The 22620-nt window shown below is 40.3% G+C and overlaps 1 protein-coding gene across 1 annotated transcript; it reads left to right on the forward strand.

Annotated features, from left to right (window-relative positions):
* Positions 1-5973: 5973 nt before the first annotated feature.
* LOC139738548 (uncharacterized) lies at positions 5974-7532 on the forward strand (the record flags this gene model as incomplete). The annotated part of the gene is made up of 1 exon (XM_071649169.1): positions 5974-7532. A coding segment is annotated over one exon (1467 nt), but the record flags the coding sequence as incomplete, so codon positions are not given.
* Between the last annotated feature and the right edge of the window lie 15088 nt (positions 7533-22620).

Consider the following 22620-nt stretch of genomic DNA (forward strand, 5'->3'; position numbering starts at 1 on the left):
TACTAGTGACCAGAAACAAAATAAAAATCAAAGCAAACAAACTGCACATAATTCTAGTTCACAAGTGTACACTTCTTTTTCTTTTTCTTTTCAATTTCGGCGATGGCACCCAACCTTTCATAACACTATCTGCCATCTTTCCGATTCAAATCATATCAAGTCAGCTATGTGTATGAAGAAAAGTAAACATAGAAAATCCTTATACAGGGAAGGTCGCGGCTGCTTTTAAAGCTGTTGTGCAATTCCAAAATAGATTGTTCTAAACTACAACTTTCTGATGTGAATCGTTTTTATTTTCCATACAGGCTGTTGTTGTTGTTGTTGTTGTTGTTGTTGTTGTTGTTGTTGTTGTTGTTGTTGTTGTTGTTGTTGTTGTTGTTGTTGAAAGGGGTTGGGGGATGGTTTGTTTTGGGTGTGTGTTTGTTTTTCTAGGAGGGGGGGGGGGCTTTTGTCATTTTGAGCATACAGATATTTTCCATAGTGGATATGGGCTCTTTTCTTGTGAAAGGTGCAAATATTTGAGTACATTAGGTTTAAGAAAGGGGTAATAACTTAGTTATTTCTAACAAATTTCTAACGATTTGCTGTGGATTCTGTTTTATAACAACGTTTTGCTTGATTATATTATAGTATCACTGTAAAAACCTCCAGGCCGGAACATTGTCAAAATTTCGACCCTTGGTGAATTGCTCTCAGAGTCTCTTGTATAATAAATAAAGAAAAACTACGTTTTTGACGATTTCTTTGGCATAATTCGTAAATCTGCTTTTCGTTTTCTTTTTTTTTAATAAGCAACACTAACATTTTAACCAAAAATTTGAAACAAATAGCACTTGAATCGCACGTGATGCAAGAAGTAGACGCAATTAGGGTCGTGTCATTCAAATTCCGGTTCAACCTCCGCATGAAACATGCACCGGGAGAAGGCTCGTGAGCACTCGGCTCATCACTAGCAGTCCCGCCGTGCATGTGTTTACAATTCATTTATTGCCAATCCCGGGCGGGATGGATCGGACGATGAGGAACACGTAGCGAGTGATCACCCCCGGAGGGTGACAGCACCGAATTGGTGATTGGAGGGAAGAGGAGGAGGGGGAGGAGGATGACGGGGGTGGGTGGATGGGAGACGATGATGACGATTTCATCGGAAGCCGAGAGGGTCTAACTATATTTTTTTTAAGTAAGCCGTTGTCTCTTTTACTCAATCTCTTCTTCGGTCCCTCTGATCGTCCCTCCCTTCCCTCACCCTTCCTTTTTTTTTCTCCCCCCCCCCCCTCTCTCGCGCTAGCTTTCACACACTATACTCGTGCATCGGTTAAACAACGTCAAAACAGGCTTTTTAATCAAGGACCATTTGATCACTTCCATCACCATTTCCACTCTTGCCCGAATACTGGCATTTTGTGTCAGAGAAAAGGTTTAGAGACGACAGACGACAGACCCAAGACTTGCAAAGACTTGCTTAGATGCCTTTTCGAAGGACAAGGAAGTCACGTGACGTGTAGAGATGTATTGTGTAATAATACTCCGGAACAAATTGAAAAATATGTTAATGTTCTCCAAAGTAATGATAGCAAGACGAGAAAGTAATAAATCATCTTCTTGACATAATAAGGCCGAGTCATTTGAGCAAATTGATATACACTCAATTATATTTTCCAGAATTCCCTCTCCCCGTGGAAATATTCTTCTCGCGCCATTAAAAAAAAAAACAACACACACACACATAAACACACACACACGCACACAAGTAATTTTGTGGAATGGATCCCACATTTGAAATTCATCAATATTCAAGCTCCATATCATTGAAAACTTGAAAAATATCATTAAAAAAAAGATGACTCCTGTTGAAGTAGTTTACATTGCATACGTATCAATTCCTATTGTCATGAGATTATGTCCAATTTACATGAAAGTATATAATAATACCTTGAATACATGACAGTCCTATACACAAGCAAATCTTCCGTTGCCAAATGAATGTTTAAGCCGCCTTTGAAATATACAAGATATTTTGATATGTTTAAATATAATCATGCTTGACTACTTACGTTTGTTTTATTTTGCACCTTGCTCACCCCCCCCCCCAACAAAAAAAAAAAAACAGTTGAGGTGTATTAATTGCCCTGCCTGAATTGAGTATAATTATGGAGCGTCATGCATGGAGTCTATACGCAGGACGATCACAAAACCTTTCTAATTTGCATAAATCTATCAATGAAGACATCATCCCACAAATGCACACACAAAAAAAAAGTCTCTGACGTCACGGAAGACCGCTTGAGGGCTCACACGTGTACACGCGACTCGTGAGATCTTTCTTGGCAGACGGCTAGCCGATCAGCTCTTCGTAATCATGTTGATTAGACCTTTCAGGCGTTGGATCTCTAAAGAGGAGGAAGCAGATAAGTAGATATACAGATAGATCGAGAGATGGCGGAGGAAGGAAGGAAGGAAGGAAGAAGCTACCAGGAGAACGAAGGAGTTGAGCGACCGAAAATTGGGATTTAAAGACTTGATGCAGGAAAACTATCCGAAAGACTGACAACTCTGTTCAGCAGCAGCCTGTGGCACTGGGATCGATTGTCCTCATACTTTTCAGTTCGTTTCCGCGTAAAGAACAAAAAAAAAAGAGGTGATTTGACTAGGCTGTTTCTTTGATTTCGTAATAACGGAAATTTAAGTCAAAGGGATGCCCGTAAACAAGATTACTCTATTGAATATTCAAGCTAAATGAACTGTATTGTGTCAAAAATGTCCACGTATGCACACAGGTATCGCCATTCGTTCGCTATTTTGGTCACATCTCACTTTGTCTTACTCAGTGAGCACTGCTTGTTTTTTTTTTACAAGCATTTCAGAAATCAGTGTAAGGTTTCCGTGATGCATTGTGTGAGAAGAATCTCGAATCTAGTAATCCAAGACTGTGACATCTTGCCGGATCAAACCAAGACACTGAATGCGTCTGCGCAGAAGACTCCTCCCACTGGTACTTTTTTTTAAATGTGGATTCACGTCATCGTCTTTCCAGCCAGTTTACGGGTGGAGCGTGTTGTCTGCGCAGGCGACAGTTTCGCCGCTGACACACGATCTGTATGTTTCGCGCAGGGAGGCGGTTGTTCTTCCTTCAACCGGGCCTAAAGTCGGCAGTCTTTGTGAAATTTGCGAATTCTCATTGATCACCTGTGTCTGTTTTGCAAAATGCATTTTGCTCGAAGCACCATGATTCTCTCAAAAGCCCGATATTTATGAAAAAAGCTGGCATCGTTTCTGCATGTTTACTTCAGACGAGAAGGGACACGTTCTTTATTATTGAGTGGTGTTTGTGTCACTGACTGCGTACAGAGGGACGAAAAGGTGATTACGAATCGCAAACAACGGTGAGTTAAAAATGGGGACACATCCACGGGGGATTTCCAAAATATTCAGCGTTTAGAACTTAGGATTGGCGCACTCTGGGTAAACAACCTTCGTACCTATACACCAGCTAGATGTTGCCATCGTCTCTCTCTCTCTCTCTCTCTCTCTCTCTCCCTCTATCTATCTATCTCTCTCTCTCTCACCCTGTCTGTCTCTCACTCCCCCATCGAAGATCAGTGATCTTTCCGAGATTTTGATTGGAACGTTATAAGTTATAAGCGCAATAGTGTGAATGCCGTGGTATTTTACCGGGAAATTATCACATAATCCAAAGCAAACGATCCGTGTTCACGGGTAACTTGGATCAATGGAGTTCTCATAGGTATATTATCCCCCCCCCCCCCCCCTAAATCACTGTATAGCAGTTAAGGGCATTAATCGCCAATATTGATTTCGGCACATAGGTGTGCCTTTGACCATGGGCTTGTGTTCTTGTGTGTGTATATCGCGTAATATATATACACGTATGTTTGTGTGTGTATATTGCATAATATATATACACGTATGTTTCTGTGTATATTTATATATATTAATATATGTATATAATTATATCGCCATGTATGTAATTGAACGTATTTGTTAGAAAGTATAAAACAAAACAAAAATGAAATAAAAAATCGTGGAGACCTCCATGAAAATATGTCATTCCCAGAGTGCATGTGGAATATCAGTCTGTTCTGCGTATAAAAGTTGGCACTTCTGCGTTAGATATGAACGTACTACACTGAAGTATAACAAAAGTGGAAAAAAAAAACACAAATGTAAGTTTAGACATCTTTGAGGTACAGCGTGAAGAATAAAAAAATTCTTGTTGTTGCTTGTGACCAAAGACATTACCCTATAAAATCTCTTTGGGTGTAACATGTATCATCATAGAAAATAGGGCGTTTCACACGAGTGCTACACGTCGTATAGTTCCTATGCTCATGTGTTGTCACGGTACTGATTTCTTTACTAATTTTGACATGAAAAAGTCAATACATATAAAAGCAGTGTCACGCATGGGCAAAATACATCGAAAGCAGAGGCAGTAAAAATAAAATGGTCATGGGGGCATTTCATGAAGCGTTTGGGTCAGATATTTTCTGACAAACTGTTACAAGCTACTGAAATCCTTGCATCTGATTGGCTGAGAGCAAGTTTGTATGACACTTTGTCGACAAAATGCTTCATGAAATGCTCCGTTGATCTCTCTTTACAATCAAATCATATGGAATCTAAGTCATTCAAGATTCTCATCTTCTCTTTGATGATATATGTATATATATATACTTGGTGATATCTTCATTCATAATACACCCCTTGTTGCTATTGCGGCTTGATACCTCATACAGTCAGTATACGTTCGACGTGAATGTGGAGAGAAAAGAGTCTCATACAGTAATGACACTGCAAATCATTCTGACATTATCAAGATTTCAGCCGTAGTTAGCGGCGTGGTCATTAAAGAGACTAATATGTTTTGCAAGATGAAGGCGCTTTTATCCTTGCCGTCGTCATTAAAAAAAAGGGGGAAAGTTGCTAGAGACGTTGACCTCCGTCGAGTTGCGATCTTTATCACTGCCGCACAGGAGCCTCTCGAATTGTGCTTTCGAATTTTGCCAAACATCCAAGTCGTGAGCAAATAAGCCGGTGGAAAAAAAAGGAGGGAGATAGATTTTCTCTGGTTTGTTGTTCTTGTTTCATTCTTTCATTATTATTATCTTTTAATATTATCTCACTATGCATCAACCTCTCCATTCCAGCCATCTATACACGGCGGTGAGTTGGCTCAGTCGGTAGCGCGTCTACCTCACGATCACGCGGCCCGGGTTCGAACTCGAGCCTTGACTGAGCAATGTTGTGTGTAAGCATACCGTCCCCTCTATATCGAGAGGCAAAACACTCTGTCCCTCGGATAGGACATAAAATGGAGGTCCCGTGTATGAGAGAGTAACAACTCATGCACGTAGAAGATTCCACTTCATTCATTCATCGCAAGAGCAGGGTGTTTAACCCGGTGAAGTGGTCCCACCTCACATCCAACTGGACCCATAGAAGACCAGCTTAACGTAGCTGAATATGGGCTATCCAGCCATCTTCTCAGATGGAAATGAACAAACAGGCTGATAAGGAATGTCTTTTTACAGCGGAAGAAAGACTCCTTGTTAGTATTTCCACTTTGGAAGTAAAATTGCCAAGGAAATATTTGATGGGAAATGTTTTGAGAAAAAAAAAACAAGAACAAGAACAATAAAAACAAAGATAATTTATTCAGACACGCTAAAATGATGTAGAATACAATGTCACGTCCTTCGTGATAAAACATTGATATGGCTAACCTGTATCCATATTAACTGTCGCAACCTATTTTAAAAGCAAAGCGTGACACAATCCTCTCATTCTTTGGCTATAAAATTGGATTGCCCCATTAAATAACAATAATTTTTCTGTGTTTGCTCCGCAGAGGTGAGCTCCTGAAAGACTGCAATGGCGTACAATCGTGGGAAGAACGTCTATCGCCTCGAGAAGTCAACCTCGAAACCATCCGGGACGGCGAGGAAAGGAGAGAAACAGAAGTGGTACGAAGATCCACGCACGACCAGTGACCACAATGCCAAGTATCTCAGCAAGCTGCAGGAGATGAAGGAACAGCTGCAGAAAGAGGGGCAGTTCGTCGGGTCACAAGTCGGCGGCAAGACCGAGCACACCCGCCACAGGACTCATCCGCTTCCCCGGCCTGGACTCACCCGCCATCTCTCGCTCAACCTCCCTGTGTTCGTGACCAACCCGGATTTTTCCAGCGTACCACGAGCGGGACGCCTCTCCATGTACAAGTCTAACAAGCACGTACCAGCCATACACCCAGTTCAAGGTGTGGGACTATTGGAAGACTCGCGCACGGATCATCATCCGAGAAAGATATTTAAGAGAAATGAAAACGTCCCACATAGACAAACTTCGTTGGACAAGGGGCTCTTTGATCTTAATAAAGGAAGCCAACCGCCCGGTTTGAAGCGTTTTCCACGTTCCCAAAAGGCCACGCAACTCCCCTCACGAGTGCAAAGATCTGACATGGATCCAAAGGAAGAGACCTGTATGCATTTAAAATCCTACAACGTTGCATGTTCGCACGGCCATGGTCTTGGGCGGCTTCGGTCGCGGTCAACATGCAGCGAGAACGAAGCACTCATGTCTGCACTGAGTCACACACGGTCTCTCGGACGAATTCACCCCGACACGCAGGGCGTTCTGTGCAAGGGAAGGTCATCTTCTAAGTACCGGTTTGATCACTCGAATTCCTCCGACCACCCACATGGCGTTGGTCTTGAGCTCGCCCCAGTGAAGCGATCGATCAAAGTTGAAGTTCCGTTCGACAAAGGGGAGGGAGATTTGGGGGACGTCGACTCAGAGTCGAGCGGCTACAAGGCTCCCATTGGCACGCCACATACAGTTTCGTCTCAGCGATCAGATGTTCCCTGTGCCTACTGCAACAGCGACAGCGGTATGTCCATCGGGAAGGCGAGCTCGTCGACAGGTTCTAGCAACAAGGATACAAGCGACACGGACGAGTGGTCCGACATCGGGGTTACCTTGTCGCAGATTCGTCTCAGTCATTCGCAGTCAGAGCCATCGATCAAAGACTTCACAAGGATCATGGCTAACGAAGACGTCCCTGACGTCGAATACGACGTCGATGACGATAACGGCAACCACGCTCAACCTACGTCGTCGAGGAGCAGCGAGGATGCCATCCCCGTGTTGCAGATCAACTCCCGCTCAGAGGAGGAGAACGAGTCGCAGATGGAAAACAAACTCACGATAAACACGCCTTTCATCATGTTCCGCCCCGCCACGCCCCGGATGCCCGAGCCAGAGGAGAAGAGCTACGACAACGAGGTCGGCCGCGTGCTCGTCAAGGCGGCCACGCAGGCAGAGTTGAGGCGGAAAGAAATGCGACGACTGCTGGAGGATATTGAGGAATTCAACTCGGCCAACAAGAATCTCTACAACAAAGTGCATCCTGTCTCATCCTAGCTATACGGGGAATACTTGCATCCCATGACAACACAGACAGAACGATTTGGTGCTCACTGGTATTCGATCAACTGTTCACTGCCCGCAAGTGCCTGGATGAATGACGATGTTTAGAGACTGCAGGGTGACGCACGTTCTCAAAGGACCTTGGCACGATAAAACCCTTGGAATATCCATAAACGATGAAAAAGAACCGTTTTGTGAACACGATCTGTCTCAAATTCCTCAAAGTCAAACACAATATTCCAATAAATACATGGATATTCATGACATTTAAATCCTCCTCCTTCTCCTTCTTCTGCTTTTAACATTTTCCCTTTCTTCCTCTTCATTGTCTCATCATTTTCAGCATTAAATCTTCTGTTATAACCTAACTCTTGCAACAGCCCACTATATCCCATTCTGTCTCGATGTCTCTTTCATCCACAAGACATGAAGCAGTGTATCATGTCCTTATTATCTTGGATCTCCCGTTACTTCGAGACACGTACTAGAAGTACTGCCGCTGCTGAATACGATTTCTATGAAACCCAATCTCTCACTCCGTCGTCAATGTTTCCGCTACTCCGCTTTGCCGCTTTGCCAACGAGATTGAGACATCTCTGGAGGATTCCATGTACCTCAGATAAACCAACGTCAAACTGTGCGGTCATGATGGTAATGGTTTCGGATTATCTTCATCATGAAGTGTTTTACTTGTTCCTTTGTCGATTACCGGAAATGGTTTGATGTTATTTTTTGTAACAGCTTGGCCTCAGTCATGCTATAGATGCTCCTCTCTTGATAACGCTTGGGCACTGTAATTGAACTGGTGTCATAGTGTGTGTTCATACAGCAAAAATTTTGCTGATTACTTATCAAGAGCTGTCTCGCATAAGTTGTGTCTATGCACTATATTATGGTGAGATTCATAACAAATGTTGTCTCATCCACGTACTGTAAGTTTAGTCTCCGTGGTCATTGCTAATAGTAGAATGACCAATGTCCATGGCACAGTCGCTGAAACGCGAGAAAAGGTTTCTGTGTCATGGTCAGTTGTAACCGGTATAATGATATGTCGTCCCCTCCCCTCCTCCCTTATGCCGCTCTTATTCAATCTCCAACCACCATCTCCACCATTCTCCTTACATCACTTACGCTCAACAAACACATTCTCGCTGCGTTATAGTCTCCTTATCTGTCTTTCTTATTTTATCTCTGTCCCTCACCTCTTCATTATAGTATTTTGTATTTCACTTTATTTTCATTATGATATATATTTCACTTTGGCTATTTTTTTTTCGCATTACTTCAACGTTTTTCTCTCTCTTCCTCTGTACCATTCCCGCTCTTCTCTTAAGATGGTAATTGTCTGTTTGCCTCGACAGCATCCCATTGGCCCTTTGCATGGGTGATATGTTAACTATTATGCTCTCACGGTAAGAGAATATATCTCTCGTATTTACAATGTTCTCGGAAGTTATTGTTGAGTATATCCAGACAGATAGAAGGAAAATACGAGAAAAACCCTGCGTTAAACTCTATGTCTCTATCTATCTGTGTGTCTGTTTGTCTGGCTCCCCCTTTACTCTCTTTCTCCCTATCTTTTTCTCTTACTTTCTATGAATAGTCATTTTCTATAAAGCAGTTCAGTATTTTCACTCCCCCAAATTGTCGTGATATAACTATGACATTTACATTTGCTTTGAATCTCTCGTTCTCCTTACTTTTTTCCTCCACCTTGTGTTCTTCGTCTCATCTTCCTCTCCTTCGCCTCCTAGCTCTATCTTATGACATCACCTCCTACTAGTTTACTCGGCACGCATCGCATTCATTATCTCGTCGTTATTTCTTCGCACGCCCACTGGCGAAATGCGCCGAGATTTCAGCGAAACTGTGATGAGGGAAATGCTGTCATCAGGTCGTATCGGGCGGATAAGATTACTCGGGGTATACTTTTACCCGCCCCCCCTCCCTCCTTTCCCTTTGAAGACGAATAAGTTGAAATGAGTGTTAAAGAGGATCTTAATGAATAAATGGTGTCTCTCATGTTCCTCAAATTGTCCTTATATAGCGTCAACAGATTTTTGTGGAGATGACTTGCAGCTAGAGTTATATGTCATTAGATGTCCTCTCCGCTTTACCTATTTCGTTCCCAATGCAGATTTTTTTCTCTCTCTCTCTCTCTTTCCTCCCCCCTCCCACCTCCTCCTCCCCTCTCCCTCTCCCCCTCTCCCCCTCTCCCCTCTCTTTTTCCTTCATGTTTTCTCTCTCTCGTCCTTTTTCTGTTCCATTGTTCGTCTTATTTCTCTCCCCTAACCCTTTCTCATTACTTAAAATGTTCACGATTTCTGCATAGTTACATGCTGAGAGTAACCGTATAGTGTTTTTCTCCCATTTTAACCTTGTTGTTGTGGTGGTGGTGGTCACTGACCTTAAAGGACAAGTTCACCTTCATAAACATAAGGATTGAGAAAATGCAACAATATTAGTGGAACACATCAGTGAAAGTTTGAGGAAAATTGGACAATCGATGCAAAAGTTATGAATTTTTTAAATTTTTGTGTTGGAACCGCTGGATGAGGAGACTACTACAGCTTGTGAGTCATATGCGTACAACAGTATAAAGAAAATATAAAAGAAAATTCAATATATTTTCACTTTTTTCGCATAATAAAAGAGCAATTGACTTGCCTCTTTCTAAAGGCAGGGGGAATAATATTACCCATAACATTTATCGGTAACGAGTCAGGGGAATGTGTACTTTTTTCAAAAGATGGAATTTTGTGAAATTCTCTCTATATTTTCCTTATATTGTTGTACGCATGTGACATCTAAGTTATTCATACACTGCAGTAGTCTTCTCATCCAGCGGGTACTGCACAAAAACTTCAAAAATTCATAACTTTTGAACGGATTGTCTGATTTTCCTCAAACTTTCAATGATGTGTTCTACTAATATTGCTACATTCTCTCAATCCTTATGTTTATGAAGGTGAACTTGTCCTTTAATAGCATTTTTACGTGAAATTGGAAAGTGTGCGTGCGTAGACTTCGCATGCAATATTATGTGCATTCGTTGAATACTCCCCATCAGTTTGAACGTAGGAGATGGAAGACTGCTTCATACAGCTCTCTGCCTTACACGCCCACTACGCCCACCACCACCACCGCCGCCTACTCACTCAGAATCGTGTCCCTTTAAAGTATGCTACTCTTTTGCAATACGTCATCTTCCTGTGCCATGAATCCAATCATCCCAGATGAGAAGCAAAAATAGTACCAGATTACTATTCCCATGTGTTGGATTGATATTAAGCATAAAAAGATGGGTGGAGTTATGAAAGAAATTCTTCCCCTTCTGACTCCAATAAATCTTGTGGGGATTGATCTCACTATATATTGATGTCATTGTAGTATGCATGCTCTTTTTTTCACATCCTCAAAGCTAATGACCTTTTGTAGTAGGCCTATACAGTTCCAGTGGCACGTAGAGATGATTGGTTAGAGACGGTTAAACTGGACGAAGTTAGTGATAACATTTTATAGTTCATCACCAGCTTCTAAACAACTCCCCCTTTTTCCTCCAGTATAAGCTCAAGCCCGGTTTATTACTTCTAGTGTTTTTAAAAATTCACGTTATGATCGCCGGTCTGCCTGCCTACACCCTCCATTGCATGTTCAGATATTTTGAGAGTCTTAACTGATTCATTTCTTGAACGTCTCCAAAGATACGATAGAATTAGGCAAGGATTTGTGGGATTCGAGACTTTTGCCACCAACCTGTCCGTGCTCCTCCAGCGTTCCAGTTTTTCTTACTCATTCTGTCCATCCTATCTAATAGTCCTTTTACCCTTTGTGTCTCCTCCTACTCGTCATTCTCCTCCACCCACTACTTCTTCTCCTTCTCTTCAATGTTTGTCTTCTTTTTCTCCTTCTCCTCCTCCTTCTCCTCCTCCTTCTTCTTCTGTTTCATCGGGGGTTTTTTGTTCGTCCTCATCTTTTCTTCGTTTTCCCTCCAGTACTTCTCTTTTCCAATCTTTCTCCTCCTTCTCCAAATCCGCCTTTTGCTTTTTTTTTTCCTCTGATGTGTTTCTATGCTTAAGTTCTCTTCTCTCCCTCTTACTTCCCGTTCTTCTCCCACTTCATCATCTTCACCTTCTCCAACATAATCATCGTCATCATCAGCTTCTTATCTTTCACTTCTTTTTCCATTTCCTTTTCCATTTCCTGCCTCGGGTTCCCCGAGTCTGCGAATCTCGTCTCCATTGTATTCACTGACTGAGAACTAGATTGATTTCTCTCTGCGCACATCCACAACCTCTCATCAGTCACCCGCCAACCACACGTAACCAGAACCCTTCATCTATTCATATAACCACATAGAGCACAGAACTGGGAGAGGGGATAAGGACCGCACCATCTTAATTGATGTGGCCCTGAAATCGTCGACGTCGAAATCTGTCAAATTATCTTTTCGCCCTCCACCACCCCCCCCCCTTTCTTGTATGAAGCCACTTTTAGTAGGGTAACATTTTGGACATTCTTTCTGCAGATGAAACCAAGTTTGGATCCACTTAGTTGTCATGAGCTAAGATGATCACATAATTACAAAGCAGTGTGTAACTATACCTCTGTATAACTCAAGCGGGAACATTGACAATATTTTTTTTCTTTAATCGAAATATTGCCTGGGGGATAAAGACGACAATATTATGAAAGGGATAATCAGATGGTTGCTGGCTGGAAGTTATTGATATTACAAGCTAATTCTGAAAGCGGCGTAGTTTTCCAATTTGAAGGAAGCCAACACAACATGTTCAAACGAGACCTCCGGATGATTTTCAGACTTTTACATTTGAACAAGTATAAATTAGTTATACTGATTACAGAGTTTCAGAATTTATAGGGATTGGGATGAAGAATAGAAATGTTTTCAAAATTTATAATAATTCCAATAAACAAGGATGATGACATGGCAGCGTAGCCTCACCATAGGAATGCATCAGTTAGGGCACAGGAAGCAAAACAAAAGAAGAAGGCATGCATAAATTCTACACAGGTGAACTTGTTAAGCAAGCGGTACTGTAATGGAATTCAACTGGTACATTTCGGAAATCTGTGAGCCTCCTATGTCATCATCATTGTTCAATGTAATTTGTTTACGGTTTTTCGGAGTGTCGGTTTCTCTGCTCAAAGACCGCAATGAATTCCGCAAATCTATGCATGGAGCTGTTGATTTATGTAGGCCTATATACTACATGATGTGACATTATGAAAATCGTCTGGAATGCCCCTCTAAACGTACTTCAAGCTCTAAGCGCATAATACAGCGCACGCACTTGTTACTTCGTGTTCTTGAGCGGAGCATAAACGAAAGAGCAGGATTTTTTTCCATAGTTGTAGAAGAAGGGATGCTGACGTCCACCACTCACCTTCTGAGCTCAGGTTGAACATCTGCGTCGCTGGACGATTTGTTTCAACGTTCACTTCATTAACTTCTAATGTTAAATCTTTCCGGTGGTATAGATTTCCGAAATCCTGTTTTACGGAGAACTCGATCCTGTCCCGCGGCACAACGTGATCAGTTTTGTAGCTCGGGGCAAGTTTAGGCCTATGAGCAAAGGTTTGAGAAGTTCAACGAACTCCCACGGGGAAGCATGTATGATAATACCAGACGAGCAAATTTGTAACGAAATGATTTCCACGACGGAATGCAAATGGCGCCATTCATTTCATCTTGACGACCAATTTGTCGGGTATTCTATTTCTCTCTAACAACCCCCCCCCCCCCCCCCCCTCTCTCTCTCTCTCTCTCTCTCTCTCTCCCTCTCTTCAACCCTGTCTCCGGGAAATATGGGAATTTGCTTTATATTTATTGTAATTATGTCACAGCAAATTGGTCGTTCTTAGTATGTTTCATCGTTTTTCGCAGCTGCCACAGCAACCACAGTACCTATTAGCGATATGACCGCACGACTTCGTATGTGACTTTGTCCTTGAGGATGAGTTAGTCGTGTTTGCTTTTGTTTGTTTTGTTTTGTTTTTTGTTTTTCATTCAATTTCCGTAAGGTCGATTGTATCTCCGACTAGATCAACTAATGAATCTCGAGAGACTCGAGAGAGATTCGCTGTTGACTTCGCATCCTGTCATTATTGCAATCGTACTTCACCGAGTCATGTGGCAAGGACAAAGAAGGGGACAATAAACGAACTGGCAAGGGTTAAAATGATACAGTTTTGGTGGAGATGAGGTTATAGTTTCCAACGTTTTGTTTATGGTGATAATTTGGGATAATGAGATGAAAGAGCGTAATACAAGAGGAATCAAAGGTTTATTTGATGAAAATTGGTGTTTAAATGGCTGAGATATCCAAAACAAAGCAATCCTAATAAGAGAAGGGACCACCTTTAATTAGGGTCGCTTTGTTTTACTTTGATTTTGGATATCTCAGCCATTTTAAAAACCCATTTTATCAAATAAACTTTGAATTCCTGCTAGAATTATATGCTCTTAATTCACAAAGTGGTTTCTATGTATCTCGCAAAAAGTTATCAGCTGAATCCTCACTTCAGCCAATACTATACCATAAAGGTGCTGTTGTGCTCAACAGCGTGTACTGCTCTCGCATCAAGTCTTGAGTGTGTGTCTGTGTCTGTGTGTCTGTATTTTTCTCCCCTTCTCGCCCCCCCCCCCCCCTTTCTCTCTCTCTCTCCCTCCGCTCTGCTTTGCATGTGTGTTTCTGCGTGTGGGCGTGTGTGTGTGTGTGTGTGTGTGTGTGTGTGTTATTCTTGGAAAAATTGCACTTTTTGTGAGATAATAATTACGTCTTAAGGTCTGCGTGGCCAAGGCCATTTTAACAATAGGTGTTGATCACTCCGAATTGTACAATACGGTGACAAATTAGTGCTCCATCCAGCGTTTAAAGTCATTTCCATTTGGACAAGTATGAATTGTGAGAGTGCAGAATCCAGTAACGTGTCAAGTGTTGCTACGTCAGGCAAGTATAGTGGACGACTCGCGAAAGCTTTGATGTTGTCAAGGGAAGTTAGTCTGACGGCAGTACGCGGAGAACAGTTGAATTCATGTCACCAACGATTTATCAGAAAAAAAAATATCTATTTTTGAAAATACACTTGGACTGAGGTTTTACGAGATGTTGAAAAGACGGCTATTGTGTACAGTGTGTAAATAATTTTATTTATTTATTTATGTATTGTTTATAAATATTTTATTTACACGAGGGTGTATATTACCAAGTGAGAGGAAGGTTATTGAATGGAGTTTCTTACTGATGACGTAATATATATCGTTGTATATACGGAATGTAATTATACGGAGTATTGCCTTGTGAAGCAGGAATGCTTGGTTTTGTGTACGACAAGAGTTACTTCAACTCACATAAAAAATCAAAACCTGTCATAGAGGATGTCAAATATTACTAGTATCCGATGAAGACAAAATTTTTCATGTTTTGTGCTGAAAAGAGTTCCGTGAGTTAATGTGCAAGTTCTATTGTACTTTGCTATTCTGATTCAAGTTGCATCTCAGACATGAGACAATACGGATTCGTATAAAAAGAATTCAATGCCAATGTTGTTGTTACGTCAAATTCTTGCCTTTGAGAAAATTCATGTTTATATAGGGTATAGGGAATGAAATGTTATTAGAGTAATTTTTCAAGTTCGAAAAGGAGTTTGGCCATAATCATTGAAAGACATATTTCTCTTTCTTCTTCTTCTTCTTCTGATCATCCTCCTTTATCTATGATGAATGAAGTTCCATTCAGATCGGGGTTTTTTTACCATTTGATATCGAGTAATCATTGGTTAAAAACTTGTCTGTTTTTTCATCTCGTACGGCGGGCAAGTCTGCAATAAAAAGTATAATAATTTATAATTACTTGGTAAATGTGCATTGTATACTCAACTATGAAAGAAAATATTGGATTATGATGAGCAATCATGCGACCAATGTTTTGCATCTGTCGAAGCAGTAGTTTCATCCTGACCCTAAAAAGAAACGCTTGCCAGAGAAGTTGAAAATATATGTTACAGAATCGCAGAAAGAAGAAAAAAATAAAAGATGCAAGTTTGACTAGAATTTTCTGTGTAGTTTATGAGAATGATAGAATATCCACTGCACTATTATGTACTCTATTGACAGCCTCAGTATTATAAAGAAACTTAGTTTGCACCCAATGGGGGAGGAGACTGAACATTCCCGCCAGACTGAAATGTTACAAAACACAATCTTTTACTCGAATTTGTGGATAGAAGAAAATGAAGATGCAATTTAAGAACCAGTCCCTGCAATGTTTGTAACGACGTTTGATATTTTCTGCGTGTTGCACTTTCGAGTATGTATCACCTATAGCTTGTGATTTGTGGGCGAAATACGAACACACCAATCTTTAGAGTGAATGTGTGACGATCGACAGCAAGTATCTTCGTGTTGTTTCACCAGTAAGATTAGTCACTTCTTAAACTGTTAAGTGTCATTTTCATATGAATTCTTCTCCGTGTTGCCATACATATTTGTGTTTAACAAGATTTATAATCAATCAATTTCGACAAGACGAATATTGACTTCTCATACAGTGAATAAATAGAATAATTATGTAGATATTAAGTCGACCTCTCTCTCTTATTTATATATATTTCTTACTGCGTATCTTATTCCTATTGTATACCCATAGCGTATATTTTCCAGACACATACTTAGAGAATTACTCCATTGGATTTCACGACTTGGTGTTATGCTTGGGTACTTTTACAAACTTTATCCATAACTCTCCTCCGTGACAAATAATGTATTCTATAGCAATATCTGCAAAATCGAAAAACATATCATTTATGGGTTGATCCTAAGTGCAACAAAGTCAGATTCAGTGCAACTGCTTGGCAAATTGCCCCTTCATCGACGTAAGTAAATACTGAATAATCGATGCTTATTTATAGTGCAATTTATCAATCAGTTGCAATAAAAACGATTCCACGCACACAAAAAAAAATATTAATTCAAATAAAGCCAGATTCGTCAACAAGTAAATTTATGCATGCTCTCGTGTTATAAAGTACAGATACATGTATAAGAGCATTATTTTCGGACTTGAATCAACGAGGCTCTATGGACAACGTAGGTATAAACATTCAACATTTCGTTGAAATGACATACGCAGTATAAGCCCGGAGACAGACAGACAGACAGACAGACAAACAGACTCAAACACAGACACACACATCGGACACATACAGAGTCTCACCCACGCTGACGTTTATGGCATTTCCGTTCTGAAATTAATACTGATATTGATGAAAGACAATTCGGAAAAAAATAGGGGGAGGATTCATTTCTCTTTCGCCGCAAACCAATTGATATATACACAAGATGATAACATTCAGCCGGAGGGAACGTCATGAGCGACGCGAAGTACAATCCGTGTTTATTGGCTACTCCGTCAAATTTGGTTTATTGCCTTCTTGGTCTGCGGCAGCGCTATCAGAGAGTTTGGGCAAAATTACTTAGGATGACATATTGAAGGTTCCAAGACGCTAAGACGAATTACAGGATGTTTCAGACTACAGGGTTACACTGTTTGAAAGGGATGGAGATAATATTAAAGTAAGTTTGATTGGTTAGGCTGAGAATATACGTGATAACATAGAATATATTTGTATCATGTTGTATGATATAGAAATATATATTACAACATAATATGATACAAATTGATATACGAAAAGAGAGGGGAGAGAGGAGGGAGATAGAGGAGAGAGAGAGAGAGAGAGAGAGAGAGAGCAAATGACAGAGAAAGAGAGAACAATAATATTATGGAGTCCACCTGAGCCCCTGATACTTATCACTGCATAAATCTATCATAATATCATTAAAGGGTTCAACGCTAGCAAATTTCCCTGTTCGCACGGTCAAGCATACTGAATATCACTTTGTATCTGTGTCTTTGGTACAGTCAAGAGAGAATTAAGTCCATCAATTTCTAGTTTGCCAAATCTCTTTTGTTCTTTCATAATCCGAGATTATTATTATTATTTTTCTTTTAGTGTGATAGCCAATATCATAGATAAGCTCCGTGAGGAGAGAAGTGAACGAATTAATGAAATTCCCCGGAGATTTCAAACAACTTAGGGAATCGAGATTTTGCACGTGCTGCTTCTATAAAATTATAATTTAGAATGAATTACATTCAAATATCAGCAAAATCTCATCATTGAAAACTTTCAAATCGTATCTCTGCCAAGCTCCTGCGTGGAAGGAAATATAGCACTAATAATGATGATAATAATAATGATAATAATAATGTTGATGATAAGAATAATAAATAAATAATAATAATGATAATAATAATAGTAAGAATAATAATAATAATAATAATAATAATAACAATAATAATAATAATAATAATAATAGTGGTAGAACTAGGAGATTGTAGCATAAATGACACATTCTACTGTCATTATTGTGATTTCCTTTACATTTATAGTGTTGCAGAAATTATGGGTGTACAGTCCAAAAACTCAGCAGGTAAGATGATAAAGGTCTTCCAGCATGCAAAGATGAGGCCTGATACATCAAGCGATGAGCTGTATCTTGAGAATGAAAAATGTCGTCGCTGGTAGATCTCCTTCGTCTCTCCTACATCTTTCTCATCGCCCTGGCCGCGTGTGGCAATAATATATCAACACAATGTCATGCATTCGCATTGCCATGGCAACATACGACAATTTTGTCCAGGAGCGCTGTCAAGCGTGACATGATGACAATGAATAACGCTGCTGGAAATAATTGGCCTCGTTCGCTACATAGGGCGTCTGATCTCCCTCATGTTGAAAAGTCCTTGAGAAATCAGAGTTTGCTTGTTGTTGTTTTTGTTGTTTTACATCTTCCTGATTAGACGGGAATGACCTTTAATGCAGTGTGTCACATCCTGCGGAGAATATTTTGGCATGGCTGCAATCACGGCAGTTTCATGAGGGAAATGACACATTATCATTAAACCATGGGACTTGAGAATGTGTGGCGGGAATGAAATTTTTAAAGATTACCTAAAAATAAAATTGGTTCCTAGACAATATGGTAGAGGTTATAGGGGTTTCTTGCGCTCCTATGCCTATGATAATATGCAGTATCATCAGGGTAATACAATGAATCATCACGACCGCTGTGGATAATTTATAAGAATTGTGGTGATCGTGACCGGTGATGACGAAAACAAGATGGACAACAATAACTGATGACAATAACGCTGTCGATGATCACAACATCAAAACAGAAACTGAATCATGTTTGTTATGATGAAGAGGGGAAGAAGACGATCACGATGATGGAGATAATAGTACACGATGACGAAAGTGATGATAAGGACAAGCATTATGATGACCATAATATATCACAAAAAGGAACGATATCTAGTTGGCTATGTTGTGGTGTCCGGGTGCTGTTCGTTATTCCGAAGGTTCGTTAACCCGAAACACACAACTGCCCTATACCTATAGATGTTCGTTCATCCGAAAATGAAAAATCGTTAATCCGAACATTTGTGGCGTTATTCTGAAGGTTCGTTATTCCGAAGGTTCGTTAATCCGAAAATGAAATAGGGTTCGCTATTCCGAAGGCTCGTTTATCCGAGAATGAAATAGGGTTTGTTATTCCGAAGGCTCGTTGATCCGAAAATGAAATAGGGTCCGTAACGACCCTTCGGAATAACGAACTTTGCTTCATTTTCGGATTAACGAACCTTCGGAATAACGAGCTTTGTTTCATTTTCTGATTAATGAACCTTCGGAATAACAAACTTTATCACATTTTCGGATTAACGAACCTTCGAAATAACGAATCTTCGGAATAACGAACCTTCGGAATAACGAACCTTCGGACTTGAGAACCTTCGGAATAACAAACCTTCGGTATAACGAACTGTAACCGTGATATCCATGGGAGTGTGGATGGTAAATCTAATGTGTACGGGGAAGAGAGGTTTGCGGTAGCACCATACGTATGTAGTCCTTGAAAGGACTCTTGTTCGGCGAAAGAAGACCGACCCCGCCAGAAAGAGAAGAGAGGGAGAGTATAATATACAGAAAGCAAACAGTGACGGTCGAAGGGCAAACAGGGCGGTGAGCTGGAAGTTAGGAGTGCTCTAATGGACACGGAAGGACAGGGACTGTAGTGAGGTAAGAGAGAAAAAATAATAATAAAAAGGGGGTGGATGAAGAAGGGTGGATTAAAGAACTCCCATGGGAAAGAATTGAGAGAGAAAAGAATATCTAATCAAAAGTGTAGTCCTGATAATGACTCCTGTATGAGGAGGACGGAGGCTGTGAATGTGGGAGATTTAGTTCTCGTCAATCAATAAACTGCTATTGACTAATACTTTCACGAGGAACACTTTGGGGTGAAATGGTAATCTTTACCTCGCAATTTCGTCGATTTTCTAATGCACGATGCATGGCACACGGCTGGACACCTTTCCGATAAGATTTCATCTTACTTATAATTATGTGCAATGTTCTCTCAATGCGAATGCTGTAAAATGCTGCACATATAAGTTAAGTGATGGGAAAATCATTCTGGCTTTCAAAAGACTATGACCTTTGTACAAAAGATACTTTAATTAGATACCTGTACATCATTTATTTGTATGCATTATCTTTTATTGGAACGTCCATTCATCGTTGTCTAGAAGTTGCTTTTTATTCAAGTACTCATTATTATCCAACCATGTAGGTATATATTTATTTGTTCATACAACATCTTCATTACTGACGATGTGTCTATAATGCTCATCAACTCACTTATTATTATTATCATTATCCAAGTATATTTTGTTTGATATATCCAGTGGGTTGAAGAACATTTTTAAAAAAGGACAGCGACAATAAGCAGAATATACTTTTAATCTTAACAGAAGAAAGAACCATAAATGGAAATCTTAACTTTCTATTCTGCGATAATCTCATCAAATAAAGACTTTTTAATATACCATGATGTCATAGTATATTGTATAGATAAACACCATAGCAGCAGTTCAATCATTGTTATTTTCATTGTCTCCTATGGTGAGTAAACAGTCAACTTTTTGTACACTCTACTCTTTTAATTCCTAAGATTGAAAACTCAATCTATTAGATTGAATTTTCAATGTGCCACACATTACTGTCAGGGACGAATCTAACCGGATTGAGAGTCAATCTATCATTAGATTGAAAATAGATTGAGATTTGAATCTAATAGATTAAGAATTTCAATCTATTTTCAATCTAGAATTAGGGTGAAATCTTCCAATCTTTGGCATAGACTGAACTATTCAATCTAAAAGATTGAAACTTAGATTGAATTATCAGATTGAAAATCAATTATTTTGTGTTGGATTGAGGCCTTCCACAAGCACGAATGTACATTCATACACATACAACTGTACAACACATACATACATCTGGACATGTGACAAAAACAGATGTAACATTAAATATCAAGATGAAAATCATAATTTCATACATTTTGTTTATAGTACCAGTGCAATGATTATAAAATAAGATTAATCTACCTATCCCGACACGTAACGGACGGACCGACAGTCACAAACTGTGCGAAATATCCCGCTCTGGCGAAATCTGTTTAGCGCCCTCTTCTGCGTATAAACACACTTCCAATTTGTCAACAACAACGAGCGGCTAAATTCAATGAACGAGGCCGACTTGTTTCCGAATATTTGTTCCCGACTCCGTATTTCTTACAAAATTTAGCACCGCATGAAGGGAATAAGCCGTCTCCTAAATGTGGGTGTACAGCTGCGTTAATATTCTCCGACATAAACGGGTAATTGTTAGAAATACATAGATAATATGTTGCAGCTTCTCTATTCGAATTATTGTAGTCCCGTGTACTGATATTTTTGTCAGTACGTCAGTCCGCAGGCGATTCCTGGCAGACTCAGGCAGAGAGAGGCGAGAGCAATTGCAAGGAAGACAGTGTGAGGCCAAGGCGTCGTCAAATTCTGCCAATATTATGGTAAGTGTAAAATAAAAAAAAAATGAATTGAAGTCATTGACGCCTTCTTTGCATCAATTCCTCCAGTAGTCGGGAGAACTATGTGCTTGTAAATATCTGTAAATAAATTGTATTATAATGTAAACAAATACTATAGCACCAGTCTGCAAGAATCTTCAGTCTATTGAAGGTGGCAGACTTAATCAGAAGAAGAAGAAAAAGAAGAACTGCCAAAAGTTGCAGAGTTGTAAAAGTTAGTAGTGTCTAAAGTAAAACGTGACTGTCGTGAGGCCTGGAGGTTTATGAATGAATAGACGGTCTACCACAGGATTACAATGATACTTACACAGCTGTACGTTGGTATGTCTGTCAAAAAGAAAGCTCAACACAACAGAGATAGTTTATGAAACAGAGAGGGGTTTCTCCAGTCAGAGAGGGAGAATAGGGGAGTTGCAGCAAGATCCAAGAAGAGTGAGTCTGGTAGTGGAAAAGCATTCGGGTGGTGTTGCAGTTTTGATGAAATGTGTTTTCCATCGCTTTGCCTTTGGCCACTTTGTGAGGAAGCTGTCTCTTTAAGGGTTTTGTACATTCACCCGCCAGGTGGGTCACTGTTTCATCAGTAAAATTTTTACAGCCACCACCAAAGGCATCCTGGGCTTGTTTTGCCTCTTATCTTGCTTTAACCCCGGCGCGGGGCACTGTAAGGGGTCGCTGCTGCGGTTAATCTTGCTTATGGTGTGTTGGCGAGAGTTGGTTGGGTATACCCCGCTGAGCAGTTGAGCTTTGATGGGTGTTGGTGGTTGGAGATGTGGTGAGTGAATGATGGAGGGCAGGAGTTTCCTTACATTACACCTTACATTTCTTTTTGGATGTTGTTTTTCATTTTGACAAGCCGAACTAAACTGGTTTGATGCACTTCCACTTGTAAAGTTGTTGTAGCTGTTGTTGTAAAGTTGTTGAAACTGACCGGCCGTGTTAGATTACGGCAGTAATTTTAGCTATTCCAGTTGCAGTCAGCACTGATCAGCAAGCGGCTGACATCTTGAGATGTAACGGCTTAATTCAACAAGAAATTAGTATGATAAAGAATGCTCAAGGACATGTGTGTGTAACAAAAAGTCACAGTGTGAACTTGCGACCATTTATATGTTGTGAGATGGATCCATGAGAAGTGAAGAGGAGGCCTCATGTAT

This window comes from Diadema antillarum, unplaced genomic scaffold (genome assembly GCF_040938485.1).
Source record: "Diadema antillarum isolate AM-2024a unplaced genomic scaffold, OU_Dant_1.0 seq00000754_RagTag, whole genome shotgun sequence".
Lineage (NCBI taxonomy): Eukaryota > Metazoa > Echinodermata > Echinoidea > Diadematoida > Diadematidae > Diadema > Diadema antillarum.